This window comes from Oxyura jamaicensis, chromosome 19 (genome assembly GCF_011077185.1).
Source record: "Oxyura jamaicensis isolate SHBP4307 breed ruddy duck chromosome 19, BPBGC_Ojam_1.0, whole genome shotgun sequence".
Taxonomy (NCBI): domain Eukaryota; kingdom Metazoa; phylum Chordata; class Aves; order Anseriformes; family Anatidae; genus Oxyura; species Oxyura jamaicensis.
In genome coordinates, this window is record NC_048911.1 from 3753578 (window position 1) to 3770533 (window position 16956).

The window sequence follows — 16956 nt, forward strand, 5'->3', positions numbered from 1 at the left end:
TAGGAACAGGAAACCCCGTCCCCACGCAGAGGAGGAAGCGCGACAGCCCGGCCGAGCACGGAGCAGCTCCAATAGCATTTTTATTATTATTTGTATTTATTTATTTTATCTCTCTGCAAACAGAGGAGCGACGGCGGGCACAGCCCAACCCGCGCCGCGGCGAGCAGCGGGGCCGGCGGCGGCACAGCCCCGGCGCAGCCATGGGGCAGAAATGCATGGAGAAGGTGTCCTCCTTCCTCTTCGAGTACGACACCCCTCGGATGGTGCTGGTGAGGAACAAGAAGGTGGGACTGACCTTCCGGCTGATCCAGCTCATCGTCCTGGCGTACATCATCGGGTAAGGCTCGCCGGGGCACACTTTCCAAATTAGCGCTTTGCCGTCGCATTAGAAAGGAACCGGGAGGAAGGAGCTCCTGTCTCCCCTGTATCTCAACACGAGGGGGTTTTGCCGATGGTATCGCATCCCCCTGCCCGTTGGCACCCATCCTGTGTCCCGCCATGGGGCTGAGACCTGTGTCCTCCCCATCCCGGCTGCTCGGAGGCACGAGCCCTGCCCAGCCCCAAGAGCTTGCTGAGCTGCCTCCAGCTGCTGCTCCAGCTGCTGGCCAGCAGCCTGAGAATCTGTTGTTATTTTTATTTTTCTTTATATGAAATAAGAGGCAGCTGGGGCCAGCGCGGTGATTTGTGAGACCCAGGCGGTTGCAGACAGGGCCATAAATTTCCCTGTCCCCTCCCTGGCTGCCGTGGGGCCGGGACGCGGCCGCGCTCCAAAGCCCTGTTTTGCTTTGCTTGTACGAGGCAGCCCCGAGAGCCGCTCAAAAAAAGGGCAGCGAGCTGGGCAGGCGGGCTGGAGCTGCACAAGGACATGTGTCCTCAGGTGTCCCAGGGCTCACAGGACTGCTCAGAGCCGGCTTCAGCCTTTGGGATCCTTCCCACAGCAGGAGAAGGCACTGGGGCTGCAGTGGTGAGAGGTGGTGGGGCACGGGGTGCCGCGTTATGGGGCTGGGAATGATGCAGAAATCATCGCTGTGCCTCAGTGGGCTGGAGAGCAGCACCTGCACCTGGCAGCAAGAAAGGACCCATGGTAGGAGACTTACACAGAGAAGGGGTGCCCCAGGGCTGTGGGTAGAACAGAGCAAAAATTGGGGGAAAAAATGGGTATTTGGGCAGCTGGCATAGCACAGCAGAGGTGGTCGCACCTGGGTCTCAAAGCAAGCTCCTGGGAGCTGTGGGGGCAATCCCAGCTTCACCCCAGCTCCCCTAGGAGGGGGGAAAAGCATCCCAGGGCCTTCACCACGGCAGGTGGGACCCCGCATCACTCCTGCCCAGCTCGCCAGGGAGCTCTCAGCCCAAACCGCTGGCTCCTGCGATGGGGGAACAGGCAGGGGCGGTTGCTTGCAGCAGGATTTCCGAAGGAACCATGGCTTAAGTAACCCAGCTAAAACGAGCTGGGCAGCAAGGAGAGATCAGCAGAAAAACCTGGAGGGGTGATGAGCAGGGGCAGAGGAGGAGGAGTTGCAGTAATTCTGATGCTTTTGCTGCCTTGGTGGGGTCGGGATGTCCTGGCCCCCAGCCACTGCCATACCCTCGCTGCCTGCACCGAGCCGTAACACTCATAGCTCTTCTTCGAAAGCAAGCTCGGCAGGCAGATACTGATTTATATGCAGTTATCTCAGCTCCGTGACCCTGGCAGCAGACACAGGATGCGTGACTGTGTGGTGGCAGCGGGGACATGAGCGCGGAGGAAGGACGGGCCCCTCGCTGCAGACAGCGCTGTGATAAGGCGCTATCACTGCCAGCCGGGCGGGCAGCGCCTCGTGGCTTTCCCTTCCGGAAATGTTTGCATGCGAGGAGGCTGCGACCATGGCAGGATGAGGCAGGAGGTTGGGTGACACCGCCGGGGGATTTCTGTCCCCTCGGCAGGGCTTCAGGCAGTGCTGGCAGCACGGGGAGATACTGCCCTGATGCTGGGGCTCAGCAGCTGGGATGGGGCCGCATCCTGCCCTCCCAGTACAACCCAGTACAGGTTTAAGCTGAAAAAGGAAAGTCCTTCGGCAGTGCCCCAATTTCTGCTCTGGCCCCAGGTGCTATTCCCTTGGCTCAGGACACCCGTGGGGCCGCAGACCCCAAAGCACCGTCCCCAAAAGGTCCAGCCACTGCAGGGCAGAGCTCCAGGCGGGGACAAAAACCAGACCGCTCCTTTTTTAGTGCCGGGAGCGCTACCCGACATGGTCGCTCGCCCGTGTTTATAGGCTCCCTGAGTCAGACTTCATCCAGCGGCAGCTTGTTTATGCCCTGGGTTAAAAAATGCCAGGAGCTGGCCCCAGCGAGCTGGGCGACGCGGGCGTGTGGGGAGGCAGTGGCACGAGGGACACTGCCACAGCCCCTGGCACTGCGTCTCCCTGGGCTGGAAGGGGAACTGGTGGCCCTGGATGGGCCCTGGTCTCACCCATGTCCCAGCCCCAAAGGCAGCAATTTGTAGAGAATATTAGTGCAGCGTGTTGGGATGGACCAGGTGGGTTGCTGAGTCCAGCAAGGCATCAACCCTAAATGCCCTCCAGACCCAGCTCTACCTGCCTTTGCCTGCCCTCAGCCACAAAACGCATCCCAAACCCCCCCAAAAAATGGTCAGTCGGGTCCTGCAGCTCCCATGTGCTGTGAGCATGGGGTGGGAGAGCTCAGCAACACGTCCCCGGGCCCTCTAGCAAGACGAAATTTGGGAAGTAATTGAAGATGCCCTGGGGCACAGGGAAGTGCTCGCTGCATCTGCCCCATCTCACCCCGTCCTGTCCCATCCCTGCTGCGCTCACCCCCGCCTTCCTCCCCCAGGTGGGTTTTCCTCTACGAGAAGGGCTACCAGTCGCAGGACAGCATCATCAGCTCCGTGTCGGTGAAGCTCAAAGGCCTGACGCTGACCAACGAGAGTGTCTTGGGCCCGCACATCTGGGACGTGGTAGATTACGTTTTCCCACCGCAGGTAAGGAGGCAGGAGGGGCTGGGGGGGCTGCTCTCACCCCCACCCCGTGGAGCAGGTCCCGGTGGGGTCCTCGGTGCCAGCTTTCTGCGGGGTCACCCACAGCACAACTTCTCCCTGGTGGAGAGCAGGTGGCTCCTGCCACAAACCTTTCCCCATGTCGTCCCCGGGGAGCACTTGACGCTCGGGACCCACCACAGTTGATGGGGCACGTTTGATGCTGCCCCCACAAGGCTGAAGGCTCCTCCTGTGCCTCCAGATGTGGGCAGCAAGGGGGGACTGATGACACCACGACTCCCCAAGGCCACCACCAGCTTCCCAAGGTGGGACCTAAGGACACAAATTCAGGGTAGAAAGGAGCCATCCACCGGGCCATGCTCCGGGTGGTTTCGGTGTCCCATGGGGAAGGGGGTTCCTCCGCTCCCCAAAAAAGTCGTGCTGGCTGTCAGCTCCTTGGCTGTGTCTCCACAGGGGGACAACTCTTTTGTGGTGATGACCAACTTCATTATCACCCCTGGACAGAAACAAGCAACCTGCCCGGAGGTAAATGCCCTGATTCCCTTCAGCGGTCACCGCGTCTGTAACTCGGGGGGGTTGAGGTGGTGATGCCAGCGGAGTAATTCTCCTGAGCGCGAGAAGTTTAGTAAAAACATGAACCTTAAAGCTTAAAAAAGAACCCCCTCACCCTTTTCCCTGCTTAATTCGGATGCCTGTGGCTGGGAAGCGGTGTATGGAGGAGGCTGTTGCCCCATGGGGGGACGGACAGATGGAAGCCCTGGGGGTGATGGTGGGACACAGCGCTGAGCGGCTTTCCCCAAACAGCTGCCGGATGCCGGGCTCTGCACGAGGGACAGCGACTGCAGCAAGGGGACGTACAGCCGCCAGGGACAAGGTACGGCACCGCTGCTCCCGGTGAGCACGGCGAGCCCCCGTGGGGCCACGCAGCTGGTGGGAGCTGCGTGGGAACCTGCCCCGGGCCACCCGCTGCGGGAGGCTCTGGTGTCCCAGGAAAGCATCCTGCCTGGGCTGGCCCTGCCCTCCTCGTCCAAATGTTGTCTGAGCTGCAAAAAACCTTTCTGACAAAAGGTTAATCAAGGAAATTAAACATTTCCCCCAGACTTACAGCTTTCTAACAGCTGTTTGACCACAATTACCTACCCTTTTAATGATGGGAACCAAAGCACTGTTTTGTGCTTCGGATGGCCGAGGCAGGGCTGGAACCCCACCCAGGTCTCCCAAATCCCAGTGTTGAGCTGGGGTTTCCCAGTGCCCAGGGACACGAGCAGCTCTCTCTGCCCCGCAGGGCTCATGACGGGCAGGTGTGTGAATTTCAACAGCTCGGTGAAGACCTGCGAGATCTTTGGCTGGTGCCCTGTCGAAGTTGACTACCACGTTCCCAAGTAAGCAGAGATGCTGTTGCCCCATTTTGCGCCTGGCTGGGACCAGAAGCACTCGGTGTAGGGCAGAGCAAGCCCAGACTCTGCGGGTTGCTGCCAGGGCAGCCCGGGTTGGTGCAGACCCCGTGGCTGTAGATGCTGCCTGGTGTCCCCAGGGGGCTGTGTCCCTCCCGGTCTGGTGTGCTCCTGGTGGCTCTCCCCTTCTTTGCTGGGTTCTCCACGCGTGGCCCAGCCGCCCTCAGAGCAAAGTCGTTCTCTGCCCATGAGCTGTTCTCCACCTCCAGCCTCCATGGACCGCTGTGAAGCACCTCTTGGCGTATGCCAAGTCCTTTCCTCCTTGCCATGGACACGTGCCAACACTTGTTTTTCAGCCCTGCCCTCCTGTCAGAAGCAGAGAAGTTCACCTTGTTCATCAAGAACAGCATCACCTTCCCCAGGTTCAAGGTGTCCAGGTACGGGGAGCGCTGGGGGGAGGACTTCAGCTTGGCCATGGCCCTGAGGGCAAATCGGGGGCACAGCTGGGTGCGTGTTGTGGAGGTGTCATCCCTCACCAGCGAGCCCAGCACTGGCCCAGCTGCTGCCCCCTCCACCACCAGCTGAGCTGATAGGAACAGAGCCATCTCCCTCCAAACCTCTACCAGGATAGCTGCTGGCTGCAGCTGCAGGGGCTGCCGGAATGAGCGTCCCTTGAGTTATCTTCAAACTGCCTGCATGAAAATGCAGTTTCTTTGATTCCTCATTATTCTTCGCCCTATTTTTACCCCCCTACAAAAGCAGTAAAATATTAAATATGACCGTGGGATGTGAGCAGCCAGGAGGAGCCTGCTGCCCCCCAAAACAAGCAGCAGCCCCCGTACCCTCACCATTGCTACCAGGTCCTGCAGCAGGACACGGGGCCGGCCCCTCAGGGCAGCACTGGATGCTGGCGAGCATCTAAGAGGATTTATGACACCGCCGGTCCCATAGCTGATTTGGGGCAAATTAGGAGAAGCTATTTGTGCTGAGCATGGTGGATTCCTCGCTAAGCTGGTCACATCCCCACTCTGCAGCCGAGGATAAACAACCCGGCAGTGTGGCACGTGTGGGGCTGCCCCCCAAGGGGTGGTGGGACCCTCACCGGCAGCGGGGTGAGGTGGTGGCGGGGGCTGCAGGGGGGACATGGCAGGGGACAGCAGGGCCTGGGAGGAGAGGGTGGCCGGAGCCAGGCGGGTTCAGGGGGGATTTCCTGCCTTTGATCGCTGCTGCTAATGAACTGCTGAGCAGAAGGGGTGGGATGGGACTCACCAGGGCACGGGGCTTGCAAAACCATCTGGGGCAGGGAGGCTTCAGGGAAAGGCTATTTTTGGAGAAAGGGCAGAGCCGGGTGGCAGGCAGGACGTCATCCTTCCCTTTTCACCCTTTCTGGGGGAGATGGCAAAAAAATGGCTGTGTGTGGGTGCTGTGGGATGCGCTGTCTGTGACTTGTCCCGGATGGAAACTGAGTGTGCTGGGAGCATTGCTCGTGGAGGAGCTGGGCTGAGGAGATGCAGCTGGGAGGGGTGGTGGAGGCCGTGGGAGGGCTGGCAGGCCTGGGGGACAAAAGAGGGGCTGCAAAAAGAAGTGAGGGTGGTGGGTGTGTGCCGAAACATGGGCTGGGGCTGCAGGCAGAGCAGGGAAGCCAAAGCTGATGTAGAGACCACTTGTGAGAGAGCAAACAGCAGAGAGGCCTCCTCCACAGGGGGAGGTGCAGGAGGAACAGGGCCCTGGTGGGGCGGGGGAAGCCAGGCAGGGCTGGAGGAGAGGGCCCGTGCTCCGCGTGGGGTTGGAGGATGAGGCCTTGTGCAGCCTGGCCCAGCTCTGAGGTGTCCCGGCTTTGGGCAAGGCATTGGACTGGGGCCATACAGAGCTCCTTTCCCACCCAAACTGTTCGGCTCTTCAGGGCCTTTCTTGCTCTCCTTTCATTCACAGGCGCAACTTGGTGGAGAGCGTTACCAAGCAGTACCTGAAGAAATGCACGTACCACAAAGTCACCGACTCCCTGTGCCCCGTGTTCGACCTGGGCTACGTGGTGAAGGAATCGGGACAGAATTTCACCATCCTGGCTGTTAAGGTACTGGATGTTCGGCAACGTGCCTTGGGATGGGGAGGGGGGCACAGGGCTGGCCAAGCTGCCCTTTCCCAAGGGCTTGCATGGCAGCAGCAGAATTAAATCTCTTAATGAATCTCCTCGGACATGGCCATTTCTGATGGTTGATATGGAGGGTTAATCCATGAGGCAGGCAGAACTCATGGGCAAAATCGGGCAAGGGAGGACCACAAAGACCATCACTGCTCAGGACCATGCCCTGGGCCTAGCATGATGCCCAGGAACAAGAGGGCCTGAACTTAGTCGTACATCCAGCATTTAAGGCCAAAACAAGCGTCTCAGCATAGGGCATGCAGCATACTGGGGAGCCGGGGCACCCTGCAGCACCCGGGGGGGCACCTACAAGGAGGGACAGGGTGTCTCCGTGTCACCCAGTGCTGCTGTCCCTGCTGCAGGGCGGAGTGGTGGGCATCACCATCGACTGGAACTGCGACCTCGACTGGCCCGTCCGGCACTGCAAGCCCGTTTACCAGTTCCACGGCCTCTACAATGATGACAGTAACGTCTCGCCGGGCTTCAACTTCAGGTGAGGGCACCCCCTGCCTCCCCAGGCAGAGTCTGAAGGTGGGGGCTTGGGGGATGCCACAGCACTCAGAGGGTGGCACAAAATCCAGGACTGCCCTCCAACATAGGTGCTGACTTTGCAATGCCAGACAACAGTGCTTGATGGAATGGGATAGGAAGAGATAACCCAGTCCCTCAGGGGGGTAGGAGAGGGTCAGGAGCATCCTCAGACCCCATCCTGCTCCACATCCCCCCAAGGTCCCAGTGCTGTGGGGTGGCAGGGGGTGGCAGACACCCATTAGCAAGCCGTTAATGCTCCCTATCGCATGGGACAGGTACGCCAAATACTACAAAGAAGACGGCACGGACAAGAGGACCCTGTACAAGGTGTTCGGGATCCGGTTTGACATCCTGGTGAACGGCAAGGTAAGGGCAGCTGGGCATGGCTGTCAGCAGCACCGTATTGCAGCGCTGGGTCCCATGGGGCCAGTGATTCCCGGGAGACACGGGGGGGAACCCGTTGTATGGGCCACATCTCTTAGCTCCAGTTCAAACTGTGGTTTTGTCCCAGAACAAACCCACTTCGGGGGTTTGGGAGGACTGTGGAAAGTTGAAACCTTTCACTGACATTTCCAGAACACTTGTGTTTATCTTTTTATTATTATTTTATTTTCCCCTCTCTTTCTTCCCACTGGGAAAGAAGGCTTTCCTTGTGGTACTCCCACTGGCAATATTTAAAGGGTATGCATTCTTTTTTTTATTTATAAATATGGGAAGCAAAATAATTTCAATTTGTGTCAGCCTAGACCCAAAATAACCATATTTTTCTGTTCGACGAATGAACATAAAACCAGCTCTTAACCAGCTCCTGTTTCTCTGGGTTGTGGGGAATTTCATGGCTGGAGCTGCTGCAAGGCTCCTAAGCTGAGCCCTACCTGTGACTATCGCAGCCTTCTCCTGCCGTGAGCTCGTTGCAGCATCTCACCACTTCCCTCTGACTTTATGCAGGCAGGCAAATTTGACATCATCCCCACCATGACCACAATCGGCTCTGGAATTGGTATTTTTGGAGTGGTAAGTCTGAGTGGTTCCAGCCCCTGTTTCGTGTCTCTGATCAGTACCCTGGAGATGAGTAGGAGCACGAAGGAGTTGCCCAAGTGCCCCGTTAACGTGGGGAGCAGGGACCCATGGCCGTGGGCTGGACGGAGCCAACGTCCTGCTGCGCGAGAGGAAGGTGGGCTGGCAGCCTTCCTGACAGCCGCATGTTAGATGCATTGCTAAGGGGCTTTGGGAGGTGGTGAGCAGCATTTCATGCAAGGCACAGCCCCGAGATCCTGTTTCGTTATGATCATTAAAGACTTCATCACGACCCAGGGGGTGCGTGTGCTGCATGTACCCAAAGGGGATTTAATTTCTGTTGAAATTGCCCAGTGTCGGTCGCAGCAAACTTTTCTTGTGCCCTAAACGGATTTGTGGAGGGTTCATGCTCTTCAGCAGCTCCACACAGTGGGCTGAAGTAGAAGTGACCCCAGTTTGTGGGACAAACTGGGAGCACAAGAGGGCACAGGCAAGCTGGGAGGGCAGCCCCAACCCTGCCTGTGCTCTGATTCAAGGCCTCTGTGCTCTGCGACCTGCTCCTGCTGCATTTCCTCCAAGGACGGGACTACTACAAGCAGAAGAAATTCAAGTACGCGGAACAGGAGCCTGTGAGTACCAGCACATCCCTCCAGGCTGGAGGCTCTTGGTGGGCGAGCGTGGGTGCGTGCATGGTGACGATGCCGTGCCAGGGACCACATTAATGTCAAGGAGTGTCCAGGCACTTTCCCGAGCTGCTGGGAGCCCTGAGCCCCTGGGGCTCCCCGAGGCTGGGAGCCGTGAGTCTCCCCTCCAAAATTACTTCCTGCGTGACCCGCTGTTTCTTCCCACTGCTCACTGAGACCATCCCTGTGACCACGGGATGTTTCCTGTCCTTTCATAGGATATGAAACCAGGTCCCCTCAAATTCACCTGAGAATAAGCTCGCGTGCTGGGGGTTAGGAGCGGCTGCTTGTTCCCCTGGTGTTAGAAGGGGGCAGGTCTGTAAAAGAATTACCGTTTTCTCTTTTTAACCCCCAGTCAAAGTCGCATAAGAAAGGGAAGGAGCTGGACAACACGCAGTGAGAGGTGAGCGGGGTTTCCCCAGCCCAGCTGGTGTATGGTTATGGGTCTCAGGGGGTTCCTAAGGCCCTGGAAGGGCACAGGGTAGGAAACAGCAGTGGGCTGTAGTGGCTGATGTGGCATCTATGCTTCCTGGGGTAGGCAGGGGGGGATGAGGGGTGGACACTGGGTTTTAGGCAGCAGCATCTCTCCAGGAGGTAAGCTGGAGGCAGGACACCCAAAGCCACCATGCCTCTCTCTCTCCAGCATCCACGCTGACCGACAAACCTGCACCTTCTTCCTCCTCCTTCTCTTCCTCTCCCAAAACACAGTTGTCATCCCCAGCCCCAGCCCCAAGGCCAGCAGGAGCAGCATCCAACGCCAGCTCACGTGAACGCAGCACCCTGCATCCAGGGCAGGATCTGGCCGGCCCAGTGCCCTGAATCTGGCAAGGCTTGCTGTGATGCTGGGGTGGGTGACACCTGCACGGGGCACAGGGGCTCTGCACTTGCTATGGCACCCACAGGACCTTCACCAGCCCTGCCTGGGGTGCCGTGACCGTGCTGGGGTGTCCTGCACCCCAAGCCCCTGCAGGGGAGCATCGCTGCCTTCCCTTCCCCAGCAGTGCCCCTGAGTGGCTCTGGATTGAGGAGAGGGGAGTGGAGGGAGAGCTGGCAAGAACCATGCCCAGTCCCCCAGCATGGGAAAGAAAGGGTTATTTTGTGAGAATGTATTTTATTAGAAAAATAAACCTTTAGTTTTTCTACTACATCCTTTTGCAGTGCCCATGTTTGCCCTGGGCCGGACGTGGGGTACGCGGTGGTTTTCAGCGCTGGGGAGTCTGTGCACGCAGAAGAGCCCTGCAAATCGGGCTGGAGCACCGAGCCTCTGCAATGGAGCTGGCACAGGCTCCCCCAGGCTCTGCCCTCCCGTGCAGGGCCCCTGGGCCTCAGGCCGCAAGCACGGCTTGTTATCAGCATTGTCACTTGGGTTTCCGTCTCAGACAGGCCGGCTGGCAGGGAGCCACAGGGAGCTGCTGCCCTGCGCCAGCTCTGCCTGCCGCTGCCCACGCCAGCGGGGCGAGCAGAGCTGCCCCTCTCGGCTCCTTGCCCCCAGCTACAAAAGCACCCCGAGGGACCCCAGCCCCTCTGAGCTCTTTGCCCCCAGCTGCAAAACGGCCCCGAGCAGCCCCTGCCCTGCACTGCTGGCTCTGGCTGGGGCTGTCGGGGTGCACCAGCTCAGACTTGCTGCTCTCTCTCTTCGGGGGTCTGACCTCTTTTTTGGAAACGCTGAAATTTTGAAACTTTGAAAAAGCTGAAATTTTGTCTCGGTCACTTCAAAGCTGGATTGCAGCTGCCTTGGGATCAGCAGAGGGGCCGTGGGGATGCTGTGCCTGTCGCAGGATGGGAGCGGGCGCCAGCAGCACGCAGGGTGCACGCAGTGCTCTGCCTCCTATGGGACGTGGGCCGCAAGCAGCTGAAATTTGGCCATGAGGTCAACAGACTTAACATCAAGCTGTCCATCCTTCACAGGGAGGTGATTTGCTCTCAGCAGGATGCCTCAGCTTTCAAAAAAAAATCTATTTTTCAGACTGTTTTTAAGGTTGGGTGTTTTGCTTCGTTTTTTTTCTCCCTTTCTCGTGCTGCTGCCGCGTCAGAGCGATGCCAGGTGCGTGCACTGGAGGTGCAGAGAGCATCGGGGGCAAAGCTGGCTGGAGCCCGGAGGCCTTGGAGCCGTCTGGGTGGTGGCAGCCCCACGCAGCGGGTGCAGTGGTGCAGCCGCAGCCAGCAGAGGGGACTGGCAGACCGCTTCTCGCATCCACGCCTGGCAGAACTCGCTTCCCATAGATCAGAGGCAGCAGAGCGACAGCGTTCAGGGTCACCTCTCGCGGGGTCAATCTGCAGGCAAAACTGAAAATAGCCAGGGCAGGGCTGCAGGTGGAGCAGGGGATTGGTTTTGGCTGCTCTATCTTTCAAGCCGCTTGTAATGCAAAGCCTCCGTTCTTTTCCAAGGAAGTATTAAAAGGCAGAATAGAAAATTAGGAGAAACGCTACTTGTAAACGATTCCCTGTAGTTGCCATTCAAAACCTCTGAGCTGGGATCCCTGAAGGTCCCAAGACTGCTTTAAAAATCACGGGAGGGTTTATTTTCTTTTCCACGCTTGCTTTTTAGATACACAATTTGGGGATCCTTGTCTTTGCCTTTCCCTCACCAACCACCTCCAGCAGGACGAGAGGCTGCAATTACACTTCTTTCACCAACACAAGCTCCTCGTTCAAGCCAGCCATCCCAGGGCCTGTGGCTTTCAGGTGGAGACCACGCAGAGCAATCACTGCCTGGAGGGAATGCAGCAAATGTCTGCTGTGATTGGAAACCAGTCCCCTGTGCAGTGTGAAAAGGTCGGGAAAGCCCACGGCAACTGCTACGGCTCTGCTTTGTGCAGGAGGGGCTGGAGCTGGTGCTCAGGAGGGGAGAGCATGGAGGAAAGGCTGGGAGCCCTCCCTGGCACGGTTCCAACACTGCAGCTCCCAGCCCCTTCTCCTGTTGCCTTTCAGTTTGGTAAAACCAATGGCAAATTGCTGAATGCAGGACTGTAGGGAATAGGTAAAGGTCTGCAGGTGCTAAGTGCTGAAAAATGGAACTAGGGATAGGTTTCAGGTTGTCCTGAGGAAGCTGCTCCCTGCGGCGTGCTGGCACCTCGGGGCATGGAGGCGTTTCAGTGCAGACCCCAGCAGGGGCAGGACCGTCCTTGCCCCTCGGTTCTGACCTGCTTGTGCTCTTATAAAAGTTCCCGTGCTTGGCATCCATTTGGCCATCGGAAGCTGTAAAAACATGCCCAGCGCCTCATGCAGATCTCTGACCTCTGAGCAGCGAGCACAGCGTCATGGAAACCCAACGGGACTTGGTCGTCACACGAAGACCCCTCAACGACAGCTTGCGGTGTTGCTTCCTACTTGTGCTCTGACAACTGAGGGTGTTTGCTTGTTTGTTTGATTGTAATCTCTAATTGAGTTTGGGTTTTTACAGCATCATTTACCTATTAGAAAAGTCCTAAGAGAAGAGTAACCCTCAGCAAAGTAAGCACTGCCTCCCGTGAGCCAGGAGTGCAGTGCTGCTACTCCCGTGTTACATAAAGGGAAACTGAGACACAAGCAAATAATTTTGGAATGTGAACAAAGACGTGGTGAGCAGATTCTGCCTCTGAGCGGTTATTATTACTGGTGAAGGTTACCAGGTTGGACCTGCAACAAATATATCTTTTCCTCCCCTTGGGCTTGGTTACTGTGACATAAATCAAGTGGCACAGCTATTCTGGAAGGGAAATTGCAGAAAAACTTACTCTGCAATAATTATGCTCGTTAGTGATTCTGCAGAGATGAGGGACGGTATTTCAACCTCTGCAGAGCTGGCAACATTTAATCATTATGTTTGCGCACAATTCCCAGCACAATGAGGCCATGATTTCCACCCGGTGCTTCTAGACACCATAACGATGTAAATTAAAAATGATTAACACTAAAGAAAGAGGCAGCCCCTTCCTCCACAATCCCTCCTATCTCTAAGCCTGCTCATTCCTTCTCTGGCAGAGCGGGCTCCTGTTTATTTTTAACCCAGCCCTCCAGATAGGACATTCCTGGGTTTTTCCCTAAAAGCAGCGCCTGCCTTTCTGGTTACGCTAATTCCCTTTCCCTCTTGATGTAGGAGAATGTTTTCAGCTGGATAAATCCTCCGGCTGACACAAGCGCAGGACCGACAGGATCATTTCTGTCCTCCCAGCACTAAATGATGATTTTGTTTCCCTCTGTCCCAACAACGCACGTTCTCAGGCCACACAGTGCTGCGTGGGGAAAGGTCCGTCTCTGCCATCACGGCGTTGGACACGTGCAGGGCAGCCTGCAGCCCTACTGCCGGCCACAGTACGGTTGTTACAGCTCATTTTCGCCGCTGCCAGCTCCGCTGTACTAATTACGCCACGCTATTTTCTTTCGCTTTCTTTGGTGAAGTGCTCTCTGCTTCTGTTATCCATTCCTAATTGCTTTGTTGCCTTATTTTAGAAAGCGTAAAAGTCAAAAGTGGCCAAATGGATTCTGAATATAGCAACGGTGAAGTCGACCGAGCAGCTCCTTAGCAGTGGTGAATCAGGATGGCTGCAGCTAACAGAGCTCTGCTGCTGGCACCAGCATGGATCCTGCTCACTTCTACAGCACCACAGACAGATTTGGCTCAAGCTGTTCTTAAAAAAAGCACAACTCTTCTCTTCTACCTAAGCACACCATGGGGAAATGTAAAGTCTCCCTCTTGTGTTTGCAGCTCAAGGAGAGGTTAACCACCAACCCTCCCCCCCCCAGGCCCTGCACCCAGAAAACACGTGGGAAATCCTAAATGCCAACCATCCACCCCCAGCCCCTATTAAGCAGAAATACCAAAGTTTTGTTTTAACATTATTACAGCCATCCTGGTGTAAGCATCAGATAAACATTATTTAGGACTCTTTTTGCACTGCTCATTGGTGCTTTGCAGTACCATCACTTGTGTCTCATGGAAAGGGAAAGAGAGGCACGTGGGGTTTGTTTTCTGGGAGAAATAGCAGCTTGGGACTGAGGTTTGTTAACCAGGTTACTGCATTAGGTCAAGTGCTGGCAGTCTTTGCCAGAGGCAATAGTTTCAACCCCTGATGTTGGTGCTAAAACTGTTTCAGACGTCCCTGGTGATTTAAACTGGCTGATGTTAAAGGAGACGGGTCTTTAGGGGATCCTCAGCACTTCCCAAACAGTCTTCATCAAACAGACATCTCAAAGCCAGAAGTGAAGCATCCCAGATGACCTCTGAAACCCCTGAAAACACTTCTTGGCAGTGGTTATGACAAGAAGAGCTGGAGGCTGATAGTTTCATTGCTCAAGAAAAGCAGAGATCAGTCTTTGCCTGGGGCACGGGGGCTGCGCTGTGTGGGGATTTCAGGCCCCAGGTCTCAGCAGGGCCCTGGCCAGGTGCCTGGTGGAGCTTCGTCCCATCAGAGCGGGATGCCAGGGATGAAACCCAGCTGCATAACGAAGCATACACAGGACCCTGCAAGGCCTTACGAGAGGTGGATGCCATTGCTGCGTGGGCATTTTTCGTGCTTCTGGCTGAATTGGAACAAGAATTGATGGCAAACAGCAAAGAAAGTGCCAGGGTTTGGATTGGTTTCTCCCTGCCTTTGTTTGAGCTGGCGTGAAGCCGGTGAGGCTTTGTCCCCAGGCTGCCAGCCCCATGGGCCCTGCCTCTGCTCTTTGTGCAGATCTGAGGCGCTGAGGGACTGATAACGCTCTTCAATGTGATCCTGAAACTGCTGATGTCCTCAAAGGGCACAGCACCATGAACGTGTACCTGGACCCCAAATTGCCCCAAGGATGCCTTCGTTCCTACTCTGACCCTGGGGCCCAGCTGGCATCTCAGCAAGGCCCTGCAGGCTGCTGCACCCCCTACAACGGGTCTGTGCTGCCCTGCACGGCTCCCGTCGGACGTGTCCTTGAGCACCTTCTGCTCAAGACCACCACAGAAGCAGTCAGGCTCCACTGCCCTACACAAAGAGCAAACATGGCCTAGGGGGGCAGCGCAAAATGCTGGAAGCCTTCTGTGCCAGGCTTTGCTGTTGAAAGCAGGTCCTAGACTTGTTTCCTAATTTCTTTCAGAATGGCCTTCTATGTGGAAAAAGAAAAGAAAATGTATTTCCAGATGCTGGTGATCTATCCGAGGGTGGAGAAACAGTCCCAACTGCCTTCCTTCAGAAACCATGCCCTCGATGCATCGTTGGTATTTTTGTTTCTGTTTCTTTGTTGTTTTTGCTGTAGGAAGGAATTGTGCACCTGAAGTGTAAGACTGGACCCAATAATATTTAAAGACACAAAACCACAGAAACACAGAACTATAAATAAAATACCTTGAAAGGTACTAACCGTCAAATTGCCAATAGTAAAAACTAGCAAAATGGAACAGGTATTTGCTGGTCACCCTAAAATGTGTCAGCCCTACCGCCCTTTGTCTCGTTCACATCCCACTGCTGTTCACCAGGTCCCAAAGCCCTTCTCTGCCCCAGTGTTTCTGGTTCATGGGGGATCAGCTCCACTGGGTTTTGTCCCTGATGATCCTTTCTAGGTTTCTAACACAGGGATCATTTAGCTGAATGCAAGAATTCTCTAATAATCAAGCTTACAACCACACACACTCAACTTCTATCTTGCTGGTTAAAGAGAAAACAGCCTGGTTTTGTTTGATTGTTTGTTTTTTTTTTGAAATAAATAAGAGGGCAGAGAAAGTTGTGGTCATACAATGGGATCCATTAAAATTGCCAACAGGCCAATTTAAAAATTAATAGTAGGCAAATAAGCTCTCAGAGGTTTCAAGGGAAAATCAAAACATTTCTGCTCAAAATATTTTGACTGCATATTGGCAGATCTGACAAATATTTTAGGTAGTAAAGTGAAAGGGCATTAACCCCAGATACAGATATTCATCCGTAGAGCGCTGCTCAGATGCATATGATCTACCAGGGTGACAAAGCACGTTTCTGCAGAAAATGCGAGTATTCGATGCATACAGTAAATTGCTATAGGGTATGCCTGACCAAAAGACATGTATCTCCAGAATGAGCAAGGGAAAAAGTTCATGGTCCTTGCATGACTTGCAGAGAACTTTGGTGTTTTAGTGATTTTGTGCCTTAATTACATGTTGGTACTTCTCTAAACACGGTGAAGACAACCTGACCATGGTCTTTTCAGAATTGGGAACAAAAAGTTTATAGTGAACCACAAGCTGTATTATTACCATGTTGAGTTATTTTGCAATATGAAACAGGTGTTAATAAATTAATTCATTTCCAAAGCAGAGGGTTATTTGAAACCCACTGGAAGTAAGTGCAGGACTTTTCCATCCGCTTGTCACAGCAGGAAGGAGCAGCAGTGGGGTGCAGGTTGAGTCAGGGTGAGGATTTAATCCAACTCCTGCTCTCAGGCTGAAGCCAAGATCCCCTGGTGTGGACACTGGCTGTGAGCGGGGTCACAGCAGAGCCCAGCCACGAGTCACTGGGCACAGGTTCGGCATCCTCACCAGTCCTGCAAGAAATGCGCCTCGTGGCTGGCTGCAGGGCTGCAGTGGGAAGCCCTCGATCCGGGCTCTCAGGGCCAAGTAGGTACGGGAGAGCTGTGAGGGGATGGAAACAGAGCCAAAACGTGAGTCATAAAAACGAGGGCATCTGCTTGCAGGGTCTCCTCGAGTGGATCTGCTGATGTGCAGTGTTTCTATCCATTGCCATAAAACTTCAGAAAACGCATACGTGGTCAGGGCTGGCTCTTAGTGCTCTGGAGCCCGGGTGAGGGGACATCTGGCCATAGGGACACTGCGGGATGGAGGGGGGCAGCGTCCCTGTGGCAGCACGCCGGGGTGACAGGCCACCCTAGTGATCACCCTGCCCAGGGAGCAGCCGCCCCGCTGCCGTCCCCGCTGTTGTCCGTAGGTTTGTGCCTGGTGCGCCCTGCCAAGAAGCACACAGAGTCGGAATCCACACGGAGGCCTTTTAATTAAATAGTTAATTATATAACTCTGCCCCCTCACAGCCCGTCCCTCAGCCTGGAACAAGAAGACCCCCCCAGATCATGGGGACCATGCGCTCCCCGTGAGGCTTCCCCTGGTTCAAACCCCCCCGGTGTTCTCACACCGCACCCCAGCTGTGCTTCTGGTCGTACACCACACAACCAAAAAACAAAGGGGGGGAGGGAAGGACAAAATTGATCGGTTTTGCCTCAAAACCCCCCGCGGCGCGGGGCGAGCGGCGGCCCCGCCTC

At 55.6% G+C, this 16956-nt stretch overlaps 1 protein-coding gene across 2 annotated transcripts; it reads left to right on the forward strand.

Moving 5' to 3' along the window:
- Positions 1-10709, forward strand: P2RX1 (purinergic receptor P2X 1). 2 transcript variants are annotated; one of them, XM_035343393.1, is made up of 13 exons: positions 1-337; positions 2830-2977; positions 3446-3517; positions 3797-3866; positions 4278-4374; positions 4743-4823; positions 6319-6460; positions 6892-7022; positions 7336-7426; positions 8009-8074; positions 8614-8706; positions 9116-9163; positions 9919-10709. In XM_035343393.1, exons 1-12 carry the CDS (start codon positions 201-203, stop codon positions 9158-9160), a joined length of 1173 nt encoding a protein of 390 aa, XP_035199284.1. In that variant the 5' UTR covers positions 1-200; the 3' UTR covers positions 9161-9163; positions 9919-10709. The 2 variants fall into 2 exon arrangements, with proteins under 2 accessions (XP_035199284.1, XP_035199283.1); XM_035343392.1 differs by lacking the exon at positions 9919-10709 and adding an exon at positions 9404-9907 and having other exon boundaries at positions 2-337.
- The last annotated feature ends 6247 nt before the right edge of the window (positions 10710-16956 follow it).

Coding starts and splice junctions, on each gene's coding strand:
- P2RX1 (XM_035343393.1), top strand. CDS start 201: ATGGGGCAGAAATGCATGGAGAAGGTGTCCTCCTTCCTCTTCGAGTAC. Junction 2,978..3,445: donor ATTACGTTTTCCCACCGCAG/GTAAGGAGGCAG, acceptor GTGTCTCCACAG/GGGGACAACTCTTTTGTGGT. Junction 4,824..6,318: donor CCCAGGTTCAAGGTGTCCAG/GTACGGGGAGCG, acceptor TTTCATTCACAG/GCGCAACTTGGTGGAGAGCG.